General features: G+C 40.0%; 1 protein-coding gene across 1 annotated transcript in view; it reads left to right on the top strand.

Annotated features, from left to right (window-relative positions):
- Nucleotides 1–26,772, top strand: part of DNAH11 (dynein axonemal heavy chain 11) — a 280,424-nt gene that overhangs the window by 170,117 nt on the left and 83,535 nt on the right. Inside the window, exons 55-61 of the mRNA XM_031455028.2 lie at nt 5,868–6,029; nt 12,705–12,938; nt 15,989–16,135; nt 20,302–20,415; nt 22,465–22,608; nt 23,241–23,423; nt 24,936–25,037. Coding sequence (XP_031310888.2) covers nt 5,868–6,029; nt 12,705–12,938; nt 15,989–16,135; nt 20,302–20,415; nt 22,465–22,608; nt 23,241–23,423; nt 24,936–25,037 — 1,086 coding nt within the window. The remainder of the gene's footprint in view (nt 1–5,867; nt 6,030–12,704; nt 12,939–15,988; nt 16,136–20,301; nt 20,416–22,464; nt 22,609–23,240; nt 23,424–24,935; nt 25,038–26,772) is intronic.

Raw genomic sequence — 26,772 nt, 5'->3', positions numbered from 1 at the left:
TAAAGTGACAGTAAAACAATCAAGAAACAGAGGAATCATTTCTATGCTGAACCTCCATTCCTATGAGGAATCTCAAGAATATTCAGATCTTCCCATTCTTGAAAAATACTGAGGCTTTTGAGGATAAGTTATGGGTAGAAGCTTCTGAAGTAAATGTGTAGGAGGGTTACCTCTATCTGAGAGTAAACTGTATCAACCGGAAAAAATACAGTGACAGTAGCAATTCAAATTTCCATTACAAGAGGAAATGGACTGAGTCGTGTTAGTGATATACAAATAAATATGTACTTACAATGGGATCGTATCTAGAAGAAATTGAAATGTATTACAAAATACAATGAAAAGAGGGTTATTGCAAATGAGTCATAACACCTGTGTAAGGGGGAGAAAAAGAATGGTATGGATTCTGAAAGTGAGTTCCTGACATCCAAATGTTAGAGCTGTAGAAAATACACAGGCGGTGATTTCGAGGTTTGCTTTTTACTTGTGAAAATTTGCTTTTTGCAAAGAGCACAGCTGTCCAAGGCATTTTTAACTTTATTTTCTTAGCTGACTTTTCTTTCCAATCCACCACTGGGTGCTCATTTAAGACAGTTTAGTCTTTTGGAATTATCAGGAACTGTTCGGAGGCATATTTCAGTGATGTCCAGTATTTAGAGGCAGATGACACCTTTTTGGGGGATGGGAACTCTTCTCCCCCAGTCTTCCAATTCAAGCTGTGCTTCAAAGAAGGAAGTCTCAGACTGAACTCTGCTCCACACAGAGTTTATATATATGTAGCACATAACTTAAAGCAAGTTTTAAAGTCTTAAAACCTGCTCTGTAAGCTTGTTGCAATCCCATCTCTGTCCTTTTGAGAACATAAAGTTTCTGAATTTGAGTAGCCCTTATTGGAAAGCTCCTTTGAGGCGGCTATAGCAATCTTTTCATGGTAGGATTCAGCTGATCTTCTTATTGGGATCACATAAAAATAGAGAAACTCTCCATGAGCTGTTTAACACAGGACTAGTCAAAATCCAAAGTCGAAAGGGCCAAAGGGATAATTACTGGCATCCTTCGATATCTAGATTTCCCTGTTTTGTTCATAAAACAGTGGATGTGCACTTACAATATTTGTTTTTCTAAGGTAGCTTGAATACTGCTCAATTTATCACTAAAAAAATCATATCCAGTATTTACAATGCTAACTAACCAACCATTTATGTTGATGAGAGAAGTTACCTAAGAGTTGAGGTAGCTGACTTTGCAGTGTGGGCGTCCATTAGAGTTTGTGAAATGCTGGTTAAACATCTCTAGCCGCTGTGTAGTCTCTGTTAGTGTACTTCAGATATTAACTGGATAATGGCCCCTAAGGTGTAAAATAAGATGAGTATTCACATGCATATTATACTAGACTGAAGTATTTCAAAGGTATATAATACGGGACCAGATAACTTCCTTGGTGAATTCTACCAAATACCCTTATAGCATAGCCAGACAAAGACACCACAAAAAAAGAAAATTGCAGGACAATATCCTTGATACATAGATGCAGAATATCCTCAACACAGTATTAGCAAGCAGAATTTAACAGCACATTAAAAGTCTATCTTATACCATGATCAAGTGGTATTTATTCCAGGAATGCAAGAATGGTTCAACATCCACAAATCAATCAATATGATACACCACATTAATAAAATGAAGGATAAAAAGTCATATCTCAGTTGAGGTAGAAAAAGCATTTGACAAAATACACACCCATTTATGATAGAGGTTCTCAACAAAGTAGAGATATAGAGGAAATGTACCTCAACATAATAAAGGTTATATATGATAAGCCCAAGGCTGACATCATACTCAAGATAAGAGTGTCTACTCTCACCATTACTATTCAACATGGTACTAGATGTCCCAGCCACACAATTAGGCAAGAAAAAGAAATAAAATTCATCCAAATCAGATCAGAAGAAGTAAAACTGTTTGCAGATGACAACTGTTAGAACTAACAGATTCTGTACTGTTGCAGGATACAAAATTAATACACAAAATGAACTATCAGCAATCTTTTAGAAATCTCATTTATAGTAACATCAAAAATAACAAAATACTTAGGAATCAGTTTAAGGAAGTGAAAGATATCTATACACTAGAAACTATTGGATGATGATAAAGGAAATTGAATAAAACACATAAATGGAAAGAGCCTTTGTTCATGGATTAAAGAATTAATATTCTTAAAATGTCCATACTACCCAAAATGATCTACAGATTTAATGGAATCCTACTGAAGACATGAAAAATGCTGGCAAGGATGTGGAGAAAAGGGAGCTTTTGTACACTGTCGGAATGTAAACTGGTATAGACACTATGAAAAACAATATGACAGTTCCTCAAGAAATTAAAAATAGTACTACCATATAATCTAGCAATCCCACTTGTGGTTTTATGTCCAGATGAAATAAAACCACTATGTTGAAGAGATGTCTACACTCTCGTATTCATAGCAGCATTATTTGTGGTAGCCAAGGTATGGAAACAACCTAAGTGTCCATAAGTGGATGAAGGGAAAACGTAAGATATACACCCATGTATATAAACACAAACACAATGGAATATTGTTCAGCCTTAACAAAAGAAGAAAATCCTGTCATTTGTGACAACATGGATGAACCCTGAGGGCGTGAGTTAAGTGAAATAAACCAGACAGAGGAAGACAAATGTTATATGCTGTCACTTATACATGGAAGCTAAAAAATAAAATGTAGAACTCGTAGAAACAGACCAGAACAGTAGTTGGTAGGAGGTAGAGGAAATAGGAACAGATTGGTAGAAGTGTAGATACTTCCAGTTAGAAGATAAATAAGGTCTGAGGCCCTAATGTATAGCATGGTGACTCTGGTTGATAATGCTGTATTATATAATTGAAATTTGCTAAGACAGTAGAACTTAAATGTTCTAACCAAAAAAAAAAAAAAAAGGCAAATACAGGGGGTGATGTTTGTGTTAATTGGCTCTATGGGAGGAATCCTTTCACAACGTCCGTGTGTAAATCCATCATATTTGTACATGTTAAACATCTTATAATTTTATTTCTCAATTATATCTCAACAAAGCTGAAAAAGTAAATTGCAGACAATATCACTCTTTTTTTCCCCATTTTTTCAATCATTTATTTGTCTGTTTCTTCTAAATCCTTTGCTGTATTAATCTCTCATGAAATGAGGGAACTAGAATAGAATTGTAGAATGATTTTCCCCCACAGGAATGTTTTTTGAGGCAACAACTTGAGTTTACTCCAGGTTATCTATAAAGTTATGGAGACTGTTTTCTAAAAGAACAGGACAACAGACATTAGCGTGGGCTCTTAGAAAAATCTCACATAAGACTACTACCGAGGAAAGCCAGGTGGGGAGAAATTCTGTGCTAAGTTTCTAGCAAAGCTAGAAATTATTGAGCCAAGAATTCAAGTAGTAATTGAACTTCTCAGGTCTAGTGTAATACTGTCCTTGCTTTTCTTAAGAAAATACTAATGAACAAGCCTATTTCTCTAATTTAGTTAGAGGATCTGTTTTAACTGATAGAATTTAGGTTATTAATGAGTATCTAATTTATTTAAAATTCTCTAAATTTTCCATTTCACTCTGTATGTAGATAGAGATTTCAATTCTGTGGGTATTCAAACAACTGTGAAAATGTTAAAAATGAAAATGTATTGTTCAGATATTCCCATAGAAAATTTAAGACTATTAGGTTATAGCTGTGGGTGTCAGAATCACCTGGAGGGCTTGTTGCAAGCACGGATTGCTAACCCCCATTCAGAGTTTCAGATTCCCTAGTTCTGGAGGGAGTCCAAGAATTTGCATTTCTAACCAGCTCTTAACCAATCTTTTGAGAACCACTGGTCTCTTGCCATCCACCCTCCATGTGAAATTTAGATGACCTTGTGAGCATCTTTATTTAAGCCACAATAAATAACACAGGGAAAATATCTTCAACTATAAAACCGTGGAAAGAGAAAATAAGTATTTAAATGCGTGCTGTATATTATCTTTCAATAAATGATTAAGGTTAATCATTACATTAACTCAGAAATTTTTTTTTCCCCTGAGGTTAATCTCATATGGTTCAGATACTTTGTTTTCTGACACATTCTTAAGACCTGATAGAATATTAAGTATAGAAATATATTAAATGTAGAAGTGATGGAAATATTTAGGACCTCTCATAAACAGGGCTTTTTCCTCTCTGTTTTTGCTACAACTATGTATAAATGGAGTTTCTAAAATTGTCATATATGAGAGATAAGTTGGGTGTGGAAAACCAACTTGTAGGACAGAAAGAAATATTCAAGCATGGGAAGAAAAGAAGGCTGGCAGGAAAAACCTAAGAACTGAGATTTAAGTGAGAATGATGCCTTGTCACTGAGGCTCGTTCACTTAACACGTGCAATATTAGAGCAATTCTTCAGTTTGTAACTAGACTTGAATGTAATGAGCAAATGATCAGTCAGCTTATGCATGGTTAAAAATCACTGGATCTTCGGATTTGTCTGGTTGAAGAGCCACAGTATATAAAGTTAACATCATAAAAAGACCTGTTAAATGAGAATATACGGTTTCACATATTGTTATGATGTAAAATTTTAAAATACTATAGGGGGAAAAAATCATACCCTTGAAAAATGATTTTTTTAGTTGTCCGATCTCCGAGCATGAGAGACTTCCCTGAGAGAACTGCAGAGCTTTGTTTTATATCAAGTCCAAGCAGTGTCTAGAAGAGAGGAAACCAAGGCACATCCTTAGACCTTCCCCTAGCTGGCATTAGTGCCCCCAGTGCCCTCAAGTCCGCAGCGTCCTGGGAAAGAAGGTAGAGACAAAAGTCACGCTCCTTCAGTGAGTGCCTCCTGGTGCTAATATTTGACCGCACATCTCCTCTGACAAACCCAGAAAGGACACCCAGACCCACCTGAGCCCGAGGTCCTGCTTCTGTCACTGAGCTTCTGGGACACATGTGGCTGCCGAACTCAGGCCCTCCTGACAGAAAGCAGCCCTGTGTCCCTAAAGAGAATATGGAAACTTTCAGATTTAGATTAACTTCTTTTTTCTGGTGTACAGCATAATGTTTCAGTCATATATATATACATATATTCATTTTCATATTCTTTTTCATTACAGGTTACTACAAGATACTTAATATACTTCCCTGTGCTATACAGGAGAAACTTGTGGTTCATTTTATATATAGTAGTTAGTGTTTGCAAATCTTGAACTCCCAATTTATCCCTTCCCACCCCTTTAGATTAACTTTTAAATCCTTAAATCAAACTTTGGAAATGTAAATTTCTCATCAGGATCATGTATAATTTGAATTTTTTCCTCCTTTAAAAATGTGAAATGTGAACTCAAGAGGGTGTATTTTATTTTAAATGGGAACAAAGTAAACATTCAATGTGCTGAAACATTGTTTTTAAAGTACCTTACCCAATTTTTCATTTTTTTTCTTTTTTTGAGCCTGATGATTTACAGAATAGGAGATGAGATCAAGTATTGGTATTATCATAGTGAAATTTTTTTTATTTTTTATTGTTATAATGTGATGTGTCTAATAGAAAGGGAGGAATTTCCCAGTATTCATGGTGATCCTCAAAAATGTTTAGAAGGAGAGGGACTTGAAGGAAAGCATACAGCAGTGTTTCTGTATGTTGAACGGGGCAGGTTTATACTTTGATTAGCACGGGGGTAACGTTGCTTTCCACTCTGTGGTACTTTAGGCCAGTTTAATGTCATGGTTGGCTGCATGTCTTTCTTTCATTGTCTAGGATTGCGGTGTAATTCTTTGCTCACTCATCACCCTCCTGGTTCTGCCCTGCCCCCGTGTCTCCACAGATCATTTTGTGTTTCTCTCCGGTTGGTCACAGACTGAGAGCCAGAGCTTGCAAGTTCCCAGCCCTGGTTAACTGCACGGCTGTTGACTGGTTTCATGCGTGGCCGCGGGAGGCTCTGGTCACAGTCAGCAGGAGGTTCATTGATGAAGCCAAGGGAATCGAGGTATGCCGGGTCAGCTCTGAGTCTCCCTGCTTCTCTCTCACATGCACACACACGCTCTCTCTCTCTGATCAAAGTCCTCCCTAAATAGACTAACACTAGCACCTCAGAGGAAGTCTACCGGGAATATTTTATCCTTTCAAACCTGGAAAACCATTCAATATGACCAATAATGATCCCAGTTATTAACACAGGTTTCTTCAGCTCTGCTGAATTCACTGCATTACTGAAATTATTCAGGGCATTATTTTGTCTTCTAATAATTGCAAGAAGGGTTCAGAATGCCAGTTTTCTAGAGGAAGAGAGCCAGTATGTATCATTTGGTAGCAAAATTCTGTTTTATGCAGTTCATTTTATCAGGCTGGTTTGGTAAAGAAAAGGACCAGTGCACTTTAAGTTCATTTTTGCTCTGGGAGGAAACCAGAGCTGTAGCATGGTTTAATTTTGTGTCCAGTTCAGTATTTAAGTCCCTTGCCTTTGCTGCTCCGGTGCCAGCTTTCACCTGTCAAAGTAGGTGCCACTTTGAAAACCTGCTACTACTGAAGGAGCTCTGATATGCCAGTGACCATTGACATCTGCTGGATGAGGGAGGACTTGCATTATTTTAGGTCCAGAGGGCTCCTGGCAGGTGGTGAGCTCTATTTGGTGGTATCATGATGCCTCCTATAGGACGCTGAGTGCCTAATAGGAACTGAAAAGCACTTTACCTTTTCTGTCCAGCTGAATTATGCCTGGAAACAAATTAGCCAGATGATTTCATTTCAGTGCAGTGTGCTTCACTTGCCCACCTTCCTAATTTGTTGCTCAGGAGCAATAATTATAATTCAGAGTGCAACGTGTCCATGTTCTTCTAAAATGGTGTGGTGCCTTTTCAGTAGAGGTCAAAAACAGCTTGTAAATGTTTTCAGTGAGCACTAATTTGATCACTTTCTTAGGTTTAATTTCTACCATTAAGACTGAGAGTTATCAGCATAATTTAGGCACGTCTTAATTATTGACCTCATCGGCTGAGTGTAAGGTCCTTACACACAGTGACTCCCCTTTAGCCACAGAGAAAGGATTCATTAAAGGCAAGCAGTTTTGTGTGTGTTGACATATAATTTTCAGTCAGTACACACTCAGCATCCAAGGGTGTGGGCTGACTGTGTCTGAGTAAATGTTTGTGCTACTTTTCTGTTACTTGGTTTTGAACTAAAATGGCAGCTACCAGAGTGACCAAAACTACTTTTTGACACCTAAGTATCACTGAGTATTTGTCTGAAGACTTCGTGTCCACATGCACTCCTTGCAGGAGATTTGGAAATGGGAGATGGAAAGACAGGGTGTTTGGACACCTCCAGGTGTCCCTGGAAATGGGATTGCAAATGATCATTGGGAGGAGGTCTCACTGAGAAGTATATGGGTCCCAGTTTGGAAAATTTAAGAAAAAAGGCGGGAGAAATGGGTGTTAAAAGATCAGTAGTACTAGTAGGTTTTCCAAGTTAAAGATGGATAATTGTGATACTTGGAAGCAGGGCTTGATGAAACGGGAAATTAATGAATGGAAATGAAAAGACAAGCTCTGTGAGGAGTGTGACTGGCTTTGGAAGGACTAGGGGAAGAAAAAACATCTGATTGAGATGGAGGCACCCATCCTTTTCAGGCATGTTGGCCAACTGGCGGGAGAAAATTTTCTGTCCTTTTGCTGGGACACAACTTCAGAATGGTTACACAAGCTCAGTGCCATCAGCTTCCGCAGTAAAACTGCTTCTTCCACATGTTGCCCCCTCCAGTCCAGAGCTTGTTGCAGGGTTTGGCAACATATGAATGGCATATTTGACTACCATCTTCCAAACCGACCATAAAAAATGTCCACTTATGGAGGAAAGTTCCTGTTCTGCTGCCTTTAATGCATTGATCGCCCACTGTGATCAGGTGCTCCTGAGGAAACACAACTGTCATCCAGATTTGGGTGCCATGGCTATCAGTGTGTTAAAGACTGATTTGGTGATTGGTGTCTAGGTTTCTTTTAAAATGTAAGGCAAAGCATGAAACATAGCAAACAATATTTTATTAGTGATAGGTGTGTTAGCTGTTTTTCTATGAATGATTTTTAGTGCAATTCTTTCTTTGAAACGTGAGGTTTATTCAATGTGAATTTAAAAAGTAGAAAGGTAACCTTGTGCAATAGAAATTCTCTGAGTTTGTGAAAAAGACCCTCTTTCTGAGGAATACTGAAGACATTTTAAAAGATCAAGACAAAAACAAATGCAACAAAATTTCTGTTGAATCTGCTAAATCTCATACTGGCTTAAGCCTATATTTACATCGATGATAAAAGGCCTAGGAGGTGGTTAATATACTGCCCATTCTTCAGCCCTCTTTTTCCTTCACATGTACACAGGCACATACTGTCCACCGTACATTTTTTTGCTCTGTGAGTGTTAATTAAATTTAGAATAGAATTGCAAAAAAAAAAAAAAAAGCAGTAGAATGCTATTTTCTGGCATTTTTGTAGTGATGAAAACTTTAGGAATCTCTTCTACCTCAAAAGTAGGGTCCAATTTTACAGCAGCCCAGGAACTTGGATGTGCTGTTAAGTGGAATGCTTAACTAAATCAGATGGAAGCAACACTACCTCCTAGTTAAGCTTGGTGGTTCCTCTAGTGCCAGCCTCCCCAGAACCATCTCCTGCCTTGTCTGCTTTGCTTTAAGACGGGTAGCTGCTTTGTTTTCATGTTCTGTCAGTAAACCATTGAATATCTTTCAAGGATTGGAAACTCATCTGGAAGATGGCTAGCTTATGCTGGACTAAAACTTACCTTTGACCCGTCTTGGTCTCTATATTTAAAGACAAAAATAAAAAATAAAAACCATGAGCAAAATAACAATATAATACCTTTACCAAAGTAACAAGTGGAAAAAAAAAAAAAAAACCCAGCATGTAATTTAGAAGTTCATTTGGCTCTGCATTTAACACTTGTGGCTGCCCGGTGGTGGTGGTGGTGGTGGTGGTGGTGGCGATGGTGGTGGTGGTGGTGATCCTCCTGAGACTACTATCACCAAGAGCAGAGTAACACCTGCCCTGCTTTTGTGTTGTTTACCACCTCTCATCACCAGCCTTCTCAGCAGGGACCGCTGGTTTCCCTGCCACACAGGTGAGGGGATGAAGGTCATAGCACAAGATCGTTCAGAGGACAAGGGGCCGGTCAGCACTTTCTTGCCTGAGCCTATATTCTTAAATCCTGCTCAGGACTATTGCACAAATGTTTGACTCTTCTAAAGGAAAGGAAGAAAAGAAACCAAAAATGTAGTAAGGAAATTCTCCCCTTTGATTTTGTGGGCAAAAGGAACTTCAGGGAATGCAACTTTACAGAACTGGAAATCTCACCCAGGTCCTAGGATTCAAGCCCCGCAGCTCTGGCTGCCTCCACAGTCTTTTCCTGGGAGCCCATCAGCACACGAGGAGCTTAGAGAGGTGCGCCAATGTAATACCACTCATTTTATGCATTATTATGTTTTCATTATTTAATAAACCAATCTTAAAACCACCATACCTAATTAATATAGTCTCTATTTTTACCAGCCCTCAAAGGAGCTAAAAATACAAATAATAGATTTGGAATTATTAAAAATTAACGTAGGTATTAAATATGTGCAATTATTATTATATATTAATTATTCTTCTGTAAAGCTGTAAAAACTTAACAGAAATAATTTCTGAGAAAAACTTTGAAGATGGACAGTAGGTGTATGACACTATATGTTACAAAATTATCCTAAGTTAAACTGAAGGAAAACTTCTTCCCCCATCTGCTCCCTTTGAATACAAGACTTTTGAAAGATTAAATTTTAAAGTCCAGGCATAGAGTTGTCTTTGCTGGTCTTGGGAAGGTGTAAAATCCTCTGTGACACCTCCAATGTTTGATTTTGTTTTGGCCTCCAGACATTGGTTTTCATTCAAATTTTGCTGTCATTTTCAACAATGGGGACATGCTGGGCATTTGCTTTAAGAGTCAGATGGCCAGGGCAGTTGGTGTGGCAGCAACTGAGAACCGTCACACCTCATAGGAGAGATTTGTTTGTGTTTTTGTGTTTACAGTGAGCTAACCAAGAGAGTAGAAATTAAACACTTTTTCTTTTCTGTTGTTTTTTTTTTGTATATATGTATATATATTTTTATTGACATAGTCAGTTTACAATGTGTCAATTTCTGGTGTACAGCTTAATGTTTTAGTCACACATGAATATACATATATTCATTTTCATATTTTTCATTTTAAGTTATTGCAAGATATTGAATATAGTTCCCTGTGTTGTACAGTATGAACTTGTTCTTTATCTATTTTATATATATATTAGTATCTGCAAATCTCAAACTCCCAATTTATCCCTTCCCACCCCCTTTCCTCACAGGTAACCATAAGTTTGTTTTCTATGTCTTCTGTTTTGTAAATAAGTTCATTTGTCTTTGTTTTAGATTCCACGTTGAAGTGATATCATATGGCATTTTTCTTAGTGTAAGGAAAAAGCAGTTTTATCTTTGCATGTGATTATTCATTGGATACAGCATCATTCTCCAAAGCCTCTTTGTGGAGAAACCTGGGATTTATAACCATTGGATAGTGGCACTTGGCTTATTTTTAGTTTTGCCTTCACCCTGATTGGCTGTGAAATGACTACAAATGGGATCAACCGGTTTTCATTAAGGGACCCAATATAGCAGGAATGATATTCTTCACTCCTGTCTCTGAAAGCGAAAAACAGCATTGCACTGCGGTGGCTGCAGCCGCCCCAACACCAGCAGCCATCTCCTCCCACCCCCCAAAAGAAAACTAGAGATAAATGAATGGCAGAATAAATAATTTATGCTAATGAAATTACTGCAATTAGTAGTTCTACAATGACCCTTTTAAAAGCCACAGCTGTTAATGTCAGGAAGTGCTGTCACTACTGACCTTATCATAAGAGAAAGTGACAAATTGAGAATGCAGGGAAGACCAGTCATCAAAGAGGTCTGTTCTGGAACGATTAGAGTTTTCTGAAAAACAGTGTGAATTACAACCAGCTGCTCCCTGGCTCTGCAAGTCTCCCATGCTGTGCCATTTTGTTAAGCCCGGATAACAATAGTTATTTTGCCCCATTGAGACAAGTTGTCTGGGGCCACTTCCAGCTCTACCGGAAACCACTTCTTCCATCGCGGATTTACAAATGAAACTGTTGTTAAAGAGAGCCTTTCAGGGCAGCCGAGGAGCCTCCTCATAAGGATCATAGTTGGGCAGAGGCCAGGGTTTTTTTTTTTTCTTTCCTGTAAGGAGGTTGTGTTTGGCTGGGAACATATCTGTCTATATTGGAGAAAGATACGTGCTTGATTTTAGTCACGTTAAAACAAGACGGGACAGGAGTGAATTTCTGCCCATGTTTATACTGCAGTCAGCTTCTTTTAAAAATAAAACCCCCAGGGGGCTGTGATTTATGGGGTGTTACATAACTTCCTTGCAAATTTATATTCTGAATCCACTGTTTGGTTATATACATACGTCCGGGACCTAGTAGAAATAATAGTCAGGATTTGTATCTTCCGGTATTTAAATTTTGCTTTAAGTGCATTATTTTGGTTACTGGCGTGATGGATTTTTAATATGCAAAACAATCCAGGATTTACATGTTTTAAACCCACTCAGGCGTTCATCAGGAGGTTGCAAAGTGGTGTGTTTAGACATTGTTTAGGAGCAGTTGTTCTTCCTCAGCAAGAACCAGCCTTTCTCTCCTTGCACCCCTGGTTGTGATATTAATGGTGCAGGTTTGAAACGTTTAACTGCATCACCAGCCACTTGGGTGCAATTTTCCCAAAGATGTCTGAGCATTATTGACAACCCTTTGGTAAATTATGTGTGACTTTCCTAAGAGTTGGTGTAGCTCATTTAATTCATATTAATTGATTTTTAGGCTTCCCTTGATTAATTGAACCTGGTTCATCTTGTACAGAATGCAATAAATAATCATTAAAATGAGGGAGATGTGACTCCACAAATTAAAAAGTTAACTACTTCAGAAGTCGTAGAGGACAAAACGGAAAGAACGTCTGCTGGGGAGTTCTCCAGTGAATCTTCAAAGGAGAGTTGCTCGTTTTTTGTTGGTTTGTTTGTTTTCCAAATTAGAGTAGAAATAATCATGATATTTTTCTCCCAGAAACAGTGACTCATATGCCTTGCCATCCAGTTTGTTTTCTCATGATTCTTATAAAACCATGTATGGCTCAGCTTCAGCTTTTTTTCCCATGACTGCAGGGTTGTTGGTTTTCTTTGGCTAAAGTTTAGCTTGAAAGCAACGCCAAAAATACTTCTCTGAGTACCGTGTCTCATTTTCTCCATTTTCTCTTTCACACACTTGATAAAAATCAAGTTGTGAAAAGCAGGGCTTGTGTTGCATGTTGGCTTTTTTGACTTTTGGGTTTGGTATGTGGAGCACATATAAATCCTTTGCCCTACTTGGCAAGAAGAGATTACTTAGCCAGATGCTTTCTTGTCATTTTTCTCATCCTGTAGAGACCTCTTCAAGACTAAATAAGTTTTCCTAGATCTACTGTAACTAGTTCTGGCTTTTAGAAAATAAACACCATATAATTTTGCTGATTTTTCTTCTTTTTTTGTAAATTGCATTTTTTTCCCACATGAATTGCAATGTCTGTGTTTGCAGCCCCTGAACAAAGACGCTGTTAGCCTTTTTATGGCCCACGTTCACACCAGTGTCAGTGAAATGAGTACCAGGTATTACCAGAACGAGAGAAGATACAACTATACCACCCCAAAGAGTTTTCTAGAACAAGTGTCGTTGTTTAAAAGCCTGTTGAAGAAGAAACAAAAAGAGGTCTCCCAGAAGAAAGAGCACTTGGTGAACGGCATCCAGAAGCTAAAAACCACAGCCTCTCAGGTACGACCAGGGTGTTTTATGACTTAGTGAAATCTCTGCTCTTCAAATTAAAAAATGTATTTACTCTTGAAGCAGCATTTCAACCCATTTATGTAAGATGCCTGGTGCTAAAATGGACAGTTTAATGACCCAAGGAACACACTGTTTGTTCCTGCTTTCCTAAGCTCAGTCGCAGCTGGTTTGGAGAGCGCCCTCCTCTCACTGGCCTGACTCGGTGCAGTGCAGTGTGGAGATGGTGAGCCGAGCAGGCACAGCTGATTCCCGTCTCCTCTCCGATTGCTTCAGTGCTCTGGGCTTACCAAGAATTCTGTTACCAGAGAATGGAAGTAGGATCCCTTTTGGTCTCAGATTCTCAACCCCCAGTGATGGCATCGTTTCCTGGCTGATGATGTGATCAGAGTGGTTGTGATTAGGGTCCCTAAGTATAGCAGTTTTCTCTGACCTTGGTGTCTGATCTGCTCCTTTCAGCCACTGTCTCTCTTGGATGGAAGTATCCAGTGTTGCCTTCAACCTCAACCACTGGTCCTCCACTACCTTGAAGGACAGCACCTCTGACCTCCCAGAGTACATCAGGAAAGGGTTAGCATAGGATGTTAATTGCGAGTGGGTCTGTACACATAGCATCTGATTTTATTGTTAAAAACCAAACACATTGGTGAAGTAGGTGTTGCTACTGTAATTTTATAGGAGGCTTCAAGAGTTTAAGGCCACAGAGACTATGAGGTTGGAGTTTGAGCCCAGATCTATGCAAAGTCCATGTGTTGCCCATAGTTCCAAGCTGCCTCTCTGTGACTGGCCGAATAAATCAGCATGAGAGGAGATGGAGACTTTGGAGAATGGCCCAGCCTCTCTCTGGGCCTACCAGGCTCTAGAGCTAAAGGGGAAAAAACATTCTCACCAGTGGTCACCTCAAGGCCAGAAACTCCAGTGGGCTTCTTCAGAGTACCATTATCAGGTTATCCTCCCATATGCTTTTCAAGAGATTGGGCCAGTTTACCCACCAAGAGTGCTGGGTGGTCCATCCGTGCCTAGACTGGAAATAAGCCAGAACCTGGTTGGGAGATTGTATATTGGCATCTTTCACCCTGAAGGACTCTCTCGCCATGTCCTTCAAGCATTCTCAAGGCCAAAGCATCACTTGCCTCTTGGCCCCTTTGTTCATACCCGAGGAACGGCTCTTTGGTGAAACACTGTCATCTGTGCTGAGCAGTGAGTAGATGGACCACGTTTGGGAACCAGAGTGAGGAGGCTTCCAGGACAGTTTCCAGGACTGAGTGATGTAAAAACTAGTTGCTGGAAGACCCCCAAAGAATCTCTTACCTTTTTGCCTCTTTCTCTTTCATTTGTCTTCCCTCTCCCTGTTTCTCTGATTCCATCTCACGTGAATCAAGATCCTTTTCCCTAGTAAAGAAGGACTCTCCTAGGAGTCCTGTTGAGCTAAAAGTGAAGGAGATCTGTGTCCCAGAGCTTTTATGTCCCTTGGAATGATGTCACAAACTGAGCCTGTTGACTTTGCCCCGGGAGATGATAGTGTTGGCTAAACTGAATTGTCAGTACTGATGGGTCCTCTGCCACACTTAACAGAGAAAAAAGCGTGGCGGAGGAGGGGGTGGTGTCATCCTGATTCATCCCAGTGGTGGCAGCTCTCAGCCATAGGAGAGAGAGTCTGTGGTTTCCGAACAGTCGTCTCAGTGGTGTGTTGACGAGTTGAGGGGGTGGGGGAGAGGAGGAAAGGAAGGGACAGGAGATTCACGGTGTCTGCCAGATTCAGGGCTGTTGGGCGTCTCATTCCCCCTTGGCTAGAAGCAACAGGCAGAAATTATGAGAAGAAGATATCTGTAGTCTTGATGGAAGGACTACTGATTTCTTTTCGTTAGCTATTTGTGCATGTTGTGCTCTTAATAATTAGTAGAAGAGTGACTATAATATTGAACAGCACCTTAAGAGTTTTTAAAATTAATTTATTGTGAAGAGGAAGTATAGTTTCCTGTGTGGACACTGGGAGAACCTCGAAGTGTAAGATCATGTTGTGTGTGTGGAGCAAAAAGTCTTCATGTTGGAGCATGTGCCCCTGGAGCAGTCCCACAGAGCTGCTAGCCAGGCCATTTGAAATATGTCTAAACCTTAGTGCTGTTCATGCAGTGCAGCAAAGCCAAACCCCTTTTATAGCCACAGATCCCCACTGCAGATTTAGCCTCGGTCATAACAGAGAGCCCCAGTGACTTCTCTTCATGGATGAGGCCTCGTACCCAGGGCTTGAGTTGCTCTGGACGTTTCAGACCTAACGGCTTTCTTAGAAACTGAAATGTCAGGGCTTTCCTCTAGTCTCATGGGTGGTGCTTTTGATTAAGGCCTAACATAGGACTAGTTTCACCTGGCTAAAAAGAAGAGAGAAGCATATGTCACTGTGCAGTGCTACCCCGAGTTCACAGAGAGGTTAAAAAGTCAGCCTTAGCTGAAACGGTAGTAGCACAGGTAACAGGCCCAGTAGTGGTCATGCCTTTTAGGTGGAATGTAAATAAACCACGTTGAGGTGGCGGTTACAAGGGTCCTTGGATATAGGAGTGGAGTGTTGTCCCACAAGATGATGCCACTGGAGTGTTTTCAGCAAGTGAGTCAAAATAAATGGTTATGATTGTTCTTTGTTTTTATGATTGGGGGGAAAAAAAGCAGTAATATTTATACCACACAGAACCAAAAAGGAGGGGGCGTGAGCAACAGGTGCTTGGGTGGGGACCGCTGTTGGTGCTTCCCTGACTGCCCAGAGTTGAGAAGATAAACGTCTAGTTGATGCTGAACATTAATGAACATCCATTAATGACGTGTTCCGCACAACCATTGGAAAGCATTATTCTGCCTCTTCCTGTATGGGGAAAAAGGGGGTGGGGGCTGCATTTTTGCACATGGAATGAAAGTCAAATCAGGGTGGAAACAGATGCAAGATAGAAACTGTTAAGCATCCCTGAATTCTTTAAAAAACAAAAATAAGCTATATCTGATATTCGTTGTTACTGACACGAGTTACTTTAACGTCATGACTCTTCCTTTAGGTGGGAGATCTGAAAGGGAGGCTCGCCTCTCAGGAAGCCGAGTTACAGCTAAGAAATCACGATGCTGAAGCTCTGATCACAAAGATCAGGCTTCAGACAGAGAAAGTGAGCCGGGAAAAGGCTATCGCAGACGCCGAGGAGCAAAAGGTCAGGCTAATTCCACTGCTTAGAGCGCTGAGCTATATTTAGCACAAAATAAACCTTGGTAGGTGAACAATTTTGAACAACTTCCTCTCCAGGGAGCATAAAATCTAAAGAATTATTATAGTTACACATGTAACAGCATTTCACACCATGATTACCACTTGACCTTTCTTTACATTATGCATTTTCCCAACCTTTTAGCTCTTTGAATGATATGAAAGAACAATAAATACTGAGCTCATTCAGGCATATAATGGCTGTGGATCTTGAACATCAGGCCTATTTGTAATACAGTAAAGGTCATGGAGTCACCTCGGAGGTTTCTAAAGGTTTTCCGTTTTTAGGCAAATTGAACAACTCAATTGTTAACAAAGCCCATTCCGTCACTTTGCAAGATGGTTTTCAGTGTTTGCATTTTAATAATGCAACTTGAGTTTCTTATATTCTAAGCTCAATTTGTTCTTTTTGATTCACTGGAGGCCCTGGCTTTCTGTATTAGGTTTCATTGTTGGAAACAATTACTTTCAGAATTATATAGATTCTGCTTTCTTTATACTTGGGTTTCCAGCAATTCTGAAATAAATGTAACTCATTTTGTCTTCTTTTTACCGAAACTTCAGCCACAAGGGGAAGGTATTTTATTTTTGTGTATTTCCCTGTCCCAAAAGAACTATCATAGTATACAGAATGATTACTAAATATTTATTTAAAAAATTGAATGAATCTATATGTACAAGGTAAGTTCTCTTATTTTAGACAAAAAAAGTATAATCCGTGCTTAGTTAATAAAAAATTAAAAATTATGAACCCTCTGATAGCTAGTGGATCAGGAGCCGTTATGCTGTTACCCTTGCATTTATGATACCAGAAAATATTTGAGTTTTTCCAGTGGTGCTGTCATTCATTCATAGACAATTGAGTTGTTTTTCTTTTTTCTAATGTGTATTAAGCATGTTTGCCATTAGCTTGCCCAACTAAAGACTTGAAAAATATATTGAAGAATCAAAGTAGTAAATAAATAATTTTTTTTCAAAACTTATTTTTGAAGCTAAATGATAAGGCACATTTGGTCCATAGGCATATAATTCCTAATTCTGGTTATGTTTCCATTGCGTTTCAGATAAGTGGAGGATATTCTTAAAAGTATGTTTTTATATTAAGTAATTAGTTATCACACGTGATGTGATTATCATAAGCTAATTCCACCCAGGGGATATTTTTCAGGCATTACACACATATGTGATGTTCTAATAATTACTATCTCATAACCCATCTCTACAGATCTTAAAATATAACAAGTCCTCTGGAGGTATTTTCACATTTTTGCACGTGAATTCCTAAGGCAAAAATTATCCTCACAAAGGGGGTAAAATATTTTAGCAAATTAGAGCTCACCTGACAGGTGGTTTCATAAAATTCTTTAAACGTGAAAGGCACATGCTATTTTTTATATCTAATCCATACCAAGAAATGAAGATAATACTAACAAATACTTTCATTTTGTCCTGAGTCTTAATTTGGTTATAAATACCAATGTTGACTGGCACCTATTTTTTGCCTAGCACTTTTCTAGGCTGTTGAGGATGTGTGATCCACAGAGTCTGCATGTGGCTTACATTGTAACAGAAAAGACTGACAGGAGACAGGTGACATGTAGATAGACAAGATATTCTGTGTCAGTGATAAGGACTGTGATGAAAGTCAAATAGATTCCATCGTGGAAGGGACTGTTTTAAATTGGTGGTCATGGAAGGAAGGTCTGTTTGTAATTCAACCATGTAGAGTCAAGAATTAATCAACACCCAGTATGTGCTGTGGGCTCATGTTTGTTGTATGTTCAGCGATGTGCTAGATTCTGTGTGGTTCTTCAAGAGGGGTGTATATGGACTCTGTGATTCTAGGAAATTGGAGTCTTCAAGATTTAATACATAAGAAGTAATTCAAAAGTAATCAAAAAGGACATGGCCATTTTTAATACGACTAAACAAACATTGGGGTTTAGAGACTGCCTTGCTGTGCATCTTGACAACCCATGTAGAGAAGCCAGTTGAAATTGTTGCTTCAAATTTATAAAATCATTGAGGGCCATTCAGACCACTGCACTGCCAGCAGTGACTGCAAGGAACATGAGCACCATGAAGCCTGTGAGAATTAGATCTTTGTTTCACTTAACAGCTCCAAATTCTAAGGATCCTTTGACCCCTTTCCAACTGCTTTCTTTGTTGAGTGAAAGGACCTTCCACATTGCAGGGCTCATATAATCTCTTCAAAACTTGGACATCTTCCTTGATTTTGATTGGTCTTCAGTTTCTTCATGTGTTTCTTTTCTGAAGGTGGGTGGGGCTGGATTTGGGAGGACCATCAGGAATTTGCTCTAGTCTGAAGACAGGTAAGAGCCATGTATTAGTTTCTGGAGGAGACAGAGGAGATTGCACTGTGAGGCCCACCAAGTTGCTCAGATGCACAGCACTTTTCGCTACTCTAGTGTCCTTGCACCGTAGGGTGACAGGAGTTGTGAATGAGAAGTACATTGACCAACCTAGAGTATTTTTAATGTGCATTTGTGGGGTTTTATTTATTAAGTGTCCCAGATTGCTCTGTTGATCAAATTACCCAAAATAACACTCCATTCACAGGAAAAGAGTTAGAAGGAGAAGAGTCTACAACCCCTAGTTTCATAGAAGTAGCATGTAGAAAAAATACTCTCTGAGATTTCTAAGTATTAAAAATCTATGATCCTGAGTCCAGTTGAAAATGATGCTGTTATCGGTGGTCACAAACAGCATGTACAGATGTGTAACATCCTTACGGACAATAAATAAATCTGAGGTAATAACTCACTTACATACATTCTCAATTTCATCTATAGCAGTGTTCTCTAGCACAGTGAAAATGTAGTATTCTTAGAATTTTCATGGTCTATTCCTGGCAGTTTTGAGGATTGTGGTTTTGGAGCAGTTCTCAATAAGCAGGTGGAGTTTCCTTATTTATGTTAATAGTAGTGTGTAAGTATTGGCCGAAGACCACGTATCTACCCTGAACCAACTATGTTCATAAAAGGTGCAGTACAAAGCAAAATAATGGCTAATCAGAACAAGAGTAATTATTGCTAATAAAGCTGCCGTAAATAATGTAATTTGTTGTGAGCAGTGTTTAATTTTATGGTATAGTTAAACCTGCTTATTCCAAACACATCTGAAGAAATGTCCTTTTGTTCACACTTTACATTTCACAGTTACCATCACCGAGGAACCATCCTCTGTGGTGACTGGATCCTGGGGCTCAGGGCCACAGCTCTGAAACTCAGATTTCTGCTGAGAACCACAATTTTACCCTTCCTGGGCATTCAAGTTCTATAGGTGTCCTTAAAGGAGGAGGATAACTCCAAAGCGTCTCATTTTGGTTTGGTTCAAGTGTATCAGCATGGCTTCCCTGTACTGTATTACATGTGTTCCTGTCAGGACGCTGGTGCCGCACCCTCTTGGGCATGTGAAGAGCACTGCTGGACCCTCAGCTATAGAGTGGACAGCAGTGTCCTGGTCTCCTTGCCAAAGACTGGACCTGAATTGTTGCAGCTTTGGTTTCTTAGCCAGGTTCTCAGAGAAAACAATAATTACTCTTCATAGAAATTCTGTCTGTGGTGAAACATGCACAGAATAGAATGGTACCTTCTAGCGAGTTGAACAAAATAGCTTCACATTTATTCTTAAAGGGGAGTCAACATTGCCTTTGAGGTCATGGAAATGTAAGTAATTAGGTAATGTAGGTAAGGTAAATGTGAGCAAAAATTTGAGAATGAGCCAGTGTGGGTTTTCACTTGTCCAGGACTCTCTGAAAAAGCAAATTGATGAACAGAGGGATTGCTTCATCTTGCATTTATTATTTATTAATGACACTTTATCATTAAAATAGTCAAAGCCCTTCTTGGAGCATTTTGATACTTGAATCCACTTGTATTGAGATTTGTGTTGTGTGTGTTTTGTGCATGTGCAACGCTTTGTACATAGACTCTGCCTGAAAGGAAATTAGTCTTGAAGAGAAATTCTTCACCTGTTCCAAATACAGACGAATTACTGACCAGTGCATCTGCTCGGCCTGCGTTTTTCTGTAGAGATCTCTGAGGTGATCATTTGTGTCTGTGGGTTTGTGTGCTTCTCCTCTCTGGTTAGGTGACAGCCATTCAGACGGAAGTGTCCCAGAAACAGAGAGAGTGCGAGGCCGACTTACTGAAGGCTGAGCCAGCGCTGGTGGCTGCCACAGCTGCCCTCAATACACTCAACAGGGTAAGGAGGATTCCTTGGCTCGTGGGTTCCTCAGAGTAACCTTTGAAGGTTATTGGAGGTTGAATGACTGAGCTGAGAGTAAAGTCCATGCAACCAAAGAATTTTTAAGGAGGAAAGGAAGTCCCATCAAATGTTACGGCTGAAACAAACATTTGAGGTCATCACTATAGTTCAGCTTCCTTTTGCATCCTGGAGTCCATCCTACCTCACCCCAGCAAGCAGTCTCCTTTTGAATACTTCCAGCACCATGCAATGTGTACTCTAATGAAAGGCAGTTTTGTTAGCAATTTTATTTGGCACAAATCCAGTGGTTCATATTCTGTGTTGCTTAAAGAACCAAGTAGAGGATTCCTTATTTCCCCTGTAGACAAAAAGTTGCATTAATGAGAGACCCTCAGGAAAAGAACAACAGGCTGGAAACGGAGGTACTGAGGTACTGAGTGACCCGCACTGTTTTCCCTGGCTTCATGCTGTTAGCAAAATCTCATTGAGCGTTTCTGTTCCCATTAAGAGATACTCTGTGATGGTCAGAAGGGTATTGTAAGGAAAAATGGACTTATGGGCAAGGTTATTTAAGAGTCTGCAGCTTGTCTTGCCCTCAGGTTCTACTAGGCCTCTGGGGAGAATCCCAGGGCATTACTAGGCCTGAAGATTTTAAGATTCGACTTCAAGGAGTAAAGGATTCAGACTTTAACTGCTCTTCAAAGAAATATTCAATTCATTTATCTCAGTGTTTTTCTGAAGAAAATAATTTTAACTGTGAGCAAAGAATTGTGATCTTCATGAATATTTCTTACAGTATTACCGTAAGACTGAACAATTTAAAAGACCATAAATGTACCATGATGGAAGGTTATTCTACATTCACCTATCCTGCTGCCATTAAAACGATACTGTTGAATACTAGCTAGCAAGCTGAGAAAATGTTTGTGTTATATTAAGTGAATGAGTCAGATTATAAAATAGAATATACTATGACTTTTTTTTTGGCTAGAAATATGCTTGTGCATAGGAAAAAAGGGAGAAAGGGTGGTAGTAACTGATTATCTCTGAGTAATGGAGTTTCGTGTTTTCCTCTTTCTGAGCAGACAGTGTTTATTTTCTTCTTTGTGCTTTACATTTGCAACTTGTCTAACTATATTATTATCTACTCAAACTAATATTGCTTACATATCAAGCTCAGTGTATTTATAAATGGTGAAAGGATTTTGGTTATCCAGCTCTCAAATAGCATCAGCATATTTTAAGTTTTTGCTTTTACTCTTATTTTCACACCCTTTCTGTTCTTTGCAGTCATTTCCGCAACAAATAGGCAGTTTATGGTAATGGAGCAGAATCAGGGTCAGCATTTGATGAGGTTTTATAAGCAAGAGTGTGTCATATAGCTCATGAAATATCCCAGGAAATACTTTTTTAAAAAAAAGTATCACGAATCTACATATATTTCTTACAGGTACTGATTATTGCTCCACAGTATTTGCCCTGATCCTTGTAATTTTTCCCGTTAATACCATCTGTTAGGTATATCAAGATTCTGACCTGGAGTGGGGGGTGAAGGATGAGGGCAGAAAGGAGGTTCAGCCTCTGCAGGCATTGTCCTAATTGAGAGGCATTATAATAGAAGATACAACAGAAGAGGTTTCTTGTGCACGTAAAGCAGAAAACCAAGAGACTGTCAACTAAGAGATGATGTTTCTGGGAAGACCTGGTTAAAAGCCAAATGTATGACATAGGTGGGACAGACCCCAAAATACCTTAAAACCTGTGTTTATAAAATTCCCTGGGCTGTGTGTGCAGATGTCTGCAGGACTGGGCTATCGGATGGATAATTTTACTCGGAAGCCAAGAAAGGGCAGTGATGTTTCACTTAGAGAAGTGCTGGCAAGAACTGAACCTCCTGGGGTCCCAAGGTGGGATCCCTGGGTGGTCAGAAAAAGCTGGGGTGAAAGGAGAGGACGGAAAAGACCAGCCCCTGAAGACCGGCTTGATAGCCTAACAGCTCTTCTCCGGACCTCCCCTGATCTTGAGAGTGTGTGTGCTTTTCCTCAGGTCAATCTCACTGAGCTGAAAGTCTTTCCCAACCCTCCAAATGCCGTTACCAACGTTACTGCGGCCGTGATGGTCCTTCTGGCTCCCCGGGGCAGGGTGCCAAAAGACCGGAGTTGGAAAGCAGCTAAAGTCTTCATGGGAAAGGTATCAGACAACCCGGCAAATGAAAATCCTGACCATTTCTGTGTTCAGTACTGTGGATAGAGTATGCTTGACAGCAAAAGATGTTCAGATTGAAGGAAATTGTCCTTGTATTTGTTGAGTGTAACCTGCTATATGTTCTCCTGACTTACAATTTTTTGTTTGCCGAGCTGGAGATTAGTGTGGGATTTCAGCACACCTAAGTCAATACTAGCAGCCGTTGGCAGGTTGCTAATTATTTTCAAAATTATGAAAGCAGTTAAGTGTAGGAGGGAGAAAATTACATGGATTCTGTATGCTGGAAAAATGTTACTAATGTACAGGAAGGTGAAGCAGAGGGGTTTTGTGGTATGTGTTTTCCTTTTTCTTTCTTGCCTTTCTTTTCTTCAAAATGAGAATGCCTCCTGTGCAGGGACTGAATATTTTACCCTGGGATAGAAGAGATTTTTTTAAAAGTGTCCATTGCTAATTCTAACTTTATACTAGAAAGACTGAAAAAGTCAAACAGTGGGATAAATGCAGCTTGCCGGTTTTGCCTTTGTAATGTGAGTCCTAAAAGCTGATTTTAAATTTTGATCTTGGGATTTTCTCTGCAGCCCAAATGGTTCATGGCCGTAAGTCTTTTTGCTTTACAGGTTGATGATTTTTTGCAAGCGTTGATTAACTACGACAAAGAGCACATTCCAGAGAACTGTCTAAAAGTGGTGAATGAGCAGTATTTGAAAGACCCAGAGTTCAATCCAAACCTGATTCGGACCAAATCCTTTGCAGCAGCTGGTCTCTGTGCCTGGGTTATCAACATCATTAAATTCTATGAGGTATTCGTCATAATCAGATGGTTTACACTGTTAACTCAGAGAGGGCCATACATATATTAATTCCTAGGCCAGCAAAATATGTAAAATAATTTGATGTTTAACTGTCTGCGTAAGATAAAGTTCTGAGAATGAGACATGAAAGTGTCAGATAAAACAGAATTCTATGTTGGAGGATATTTAAAATGTTGGGAACTCTCTTTTTAGAGTAGAGTGAGTAGTGGCTTTAGATCAAACCGCAGCAATTAGTTTGATTTGATGAGCTAAAAACTTGTTGGGTAAATTAATTATATTTATTTACATTAAAATATTCATTTCAGTTGTTGACTTGAAACAACTGCAAGGCTGAATTCATGTTTAATTAAACTTAATCCCTTCTCTCAAAGCAAAAATTTACTCTAGTAGACTTAATGAGAGGAGGAATTAACCATTTGGGAGCTTTAGTATTTTCCTGACAAATGCGTTTTTGACTGTCTGTGGTCTCATCGAAAGTTTGTACTTTCAGGCAGTGTAGAGAGAGAGGATCATTTCATTCAGTTATTGATCTGTCAGATACTCATTGTCTGTCATCTATGAGCCAAGTACTCTGCGGAGTACTGGATGTAAAAGGGAACAGTGCATGACCCTCCACTGGAGAGAACTGTCTCACTTTTGTCTTGGAGTGTAGAGCATTATATTCAAAAGTGGAATTGCACAGGAAATGCCGATGTCCTTCCCAGAATGGTTTTCATAAAACTGGGTTCTATCCCTTACACTGGGGACCCACAGGAGTAGGACCTGTTGGTCTCTCCCTCGTTAGTGGAAGCCTGTATCGGGCAGGAGTGCAGGCAGGTGACGGCTGCTGGACGGCCTCTCTCCATCAGAACACGCCTGTCCGCAGGGCTCACCTCACACTGTGGGTGCAAAGAGGAGCATGGAGCTGGACAGCGGCTGTGTTCTGGGTCGTGTTGCTATGAAGTAGTAAAGAAAATTTAATTTCCTTCCTCTCTCCCCAAGAGGAGAAAACTGGTCTACCCAAATTCTCCAACTGCCCATTAAAATGACACTTCAGGTGGCTGGGAACTTAGAAAAGAAAGTGGAAGTGTGGTTGATACGGTGTAAGGCTATCTCCCTCACTCCTTTCTGGGTTCAGAGAATTTCTCCACACTGATTTTCTGCCTAAAAGGCAAGACCACCTTTAGCTGCAACTTTTGGTGATAGGAGGAACAGCTCCCAATTTTAGGAAAAAAATTTAGTATCTTAATGATGTTTGACCTGTGAAGCATTTTATGCAAGTCCTTGTAACTCTAGTGTCCAGAATAAATAAGTAGATAATGGACAGCCAGATAGAACTTGGAAGGCTTTTTGGATTTTGGTTCTGCCACTAGGTTCTGCCATTCCTAAGAATAAACAACAAATTTCTAGGTGAATTAGAGGTTTGAAGGATAAAGCTTCCAGCAAATAGAAGACTGGATGATTACTTGTTCTCCTTGCATCGTTATGAGCTTGTGAATTAACCCCCACGTGAATTTTCAGGTCTACTGTGACGTGGAGCCCAAACGCCAAGCCTTAGCCCAAGCCAACTTAGAATTGGCTGCAGCTACTGAAAAACTCGAGGCTATCAGGAAAAAGCTGGCGGTAAGTGCAGATCCCACCACTGAAGGCGTTCCCAAGGTGTGGCACCCCAAGGGATCCCACCTTCAGACAGGGCCACCGCTGAGCCCTGCCAAATAGAAAGGAGTTTGAGCTTTCATTAATGTATTCATTTATATTCTCCTTCAGTGAATGTTCCTTATGTATAGAAGACACTGAGCTGGAAAAGTAGGACCTTTTTGTGGTTTCTGCACTTAAACTGGTAGGAGGAGGCAGGTAGCAAGGGATTAAAAGTCAGGATTCTGGAGCCAAAGTGCCTGGGTTTACATCCTGGCTCTGGTTTTTATTGTTTCACCTGCACAGGTTAGTTAACCTCTCCGAGCCTCTTTTTTCTCATCTGTGAAATAGGTATTATAATAGCATCCACTTCTTTGGTAGGATTGCGAGGATTAAATGAAAGTAATTCATATCAAGAATTTAGCATAGTACCTGGTGTGTGGTAAGTGCTTAGAAAATACTAACTGCAAATATTGTGGCCCTTACTAATTTTACAAATATATGACTGGTGATTGTAGCCCAGTGTTATAAATTGACAGATGACTATATAGAGAATGCAGTAGGAACACCACAAAAGAGCCCAGAGAAATTAGTGGAAGTTTCATAGTGAAGGTGTACTTGACATGGGCTTTGAGAATTACTTGGGAGTGACCAGGATAACTCGGTCAGGAAAGGGATGCCTGGTGAAGAATGAGGAGGGAAGATGCAGTGGGCACACTCGAAGAGTCTGAGGAGGCCAGAGCCCTCAGGTGAGTGTTTGGGAGAAGGTTAAGAATAGCAGGAAGTAGTGAAGGATGAACTTGGAAAAGGTGAGTGAAAGCCTTCTCTACCTTTCATGCTACAGAATTTAACTTTTATCTGGCCTGTGGTATTGAGCCTTTGAAAGATTTTAAGAGATTAATGATGTGATTAAATTCACGTTTCAGCAGCGGAAGGAAAGCTGGAGGAAGAGGAGAGTCTAGATGCAGAAAGACAAGCTATAAGCCCTGCAGTGAGACCTGTTAAGGCCTCACCTAAGGCAGGAGTGGCCACAATGGAGATGATGAGATGGAGTCAAGGATGCTGATGGGATGGGGAGGCACAGAGAGTAGAGTTGGTGACTCTGAGGTGCCTGAAAAGGCAGCATGGAGTAGTGCGAACAGAGTGAGCGTGGTGTGTAACCCTGGAAACTCAGGGAGATCCTCAGAGCTTCCGCTTCTTAACTGCACATAGTGATGACAACAGCTAACCCTCCAGGTGGGCGTTTCTGATTTTTGGCTACCCAGCCTCCAGTCTTCCTTCTTTGGATGATAACAACCTGATGGATCTTTGGGGAATTATCTATCCTCATTGGATACGCTCAGGTGGGACTTTGAGCAGAGGTGCCTTTTCCTTTCCCAGCTGAAGACTAGATATATGATCCAGGCTTTGCCGCTTTGAGCACCCCGCCATCTCTAGAATTGAAATCATTGGCAAAAGATTTTAAGCCTGAAAATGGAGTTCCTCCATTGTAGAGATAGTGTCCAGGTGAAATTCTGAAGAACTTCCTGCTCCCAAGACTGTCTGGAGCTCCTAAGGATGTGGTTCTCTGCCTTTCGTTTCCTTGGAAGAGCTCCCCCATTTTTAGGAAATTCCCTTCAGCTGAAATGAGCTGGAGGTGCTTTCTGTTGCTTCCCACCTATGAGTTCTGGTGTATTGAGATGCTGTTCAGTGTGCAGTTTGCTGTCAACGCTTCATGAATTTT

This window comes from Camelus dromedarius, chromosome 7 (genome assembly GCF_036321535.1).
Source record: "Camelus dromedarius isolate mCamDro1 chromosome 7, mCamDro1.pat, whole genome shotgun sequence".
Lineage (NCBI taxonomy): Eukaryota > Metazoa > Chordata > Mammalia > Artiodactyla > Camelidae > Camelus > Camelus dromedarius.
The sequence above is the reverse complement of the archived record's forward strand: the minus strand, read 5'-3'. Positions and strand labels throughout refer to the sequence as shown.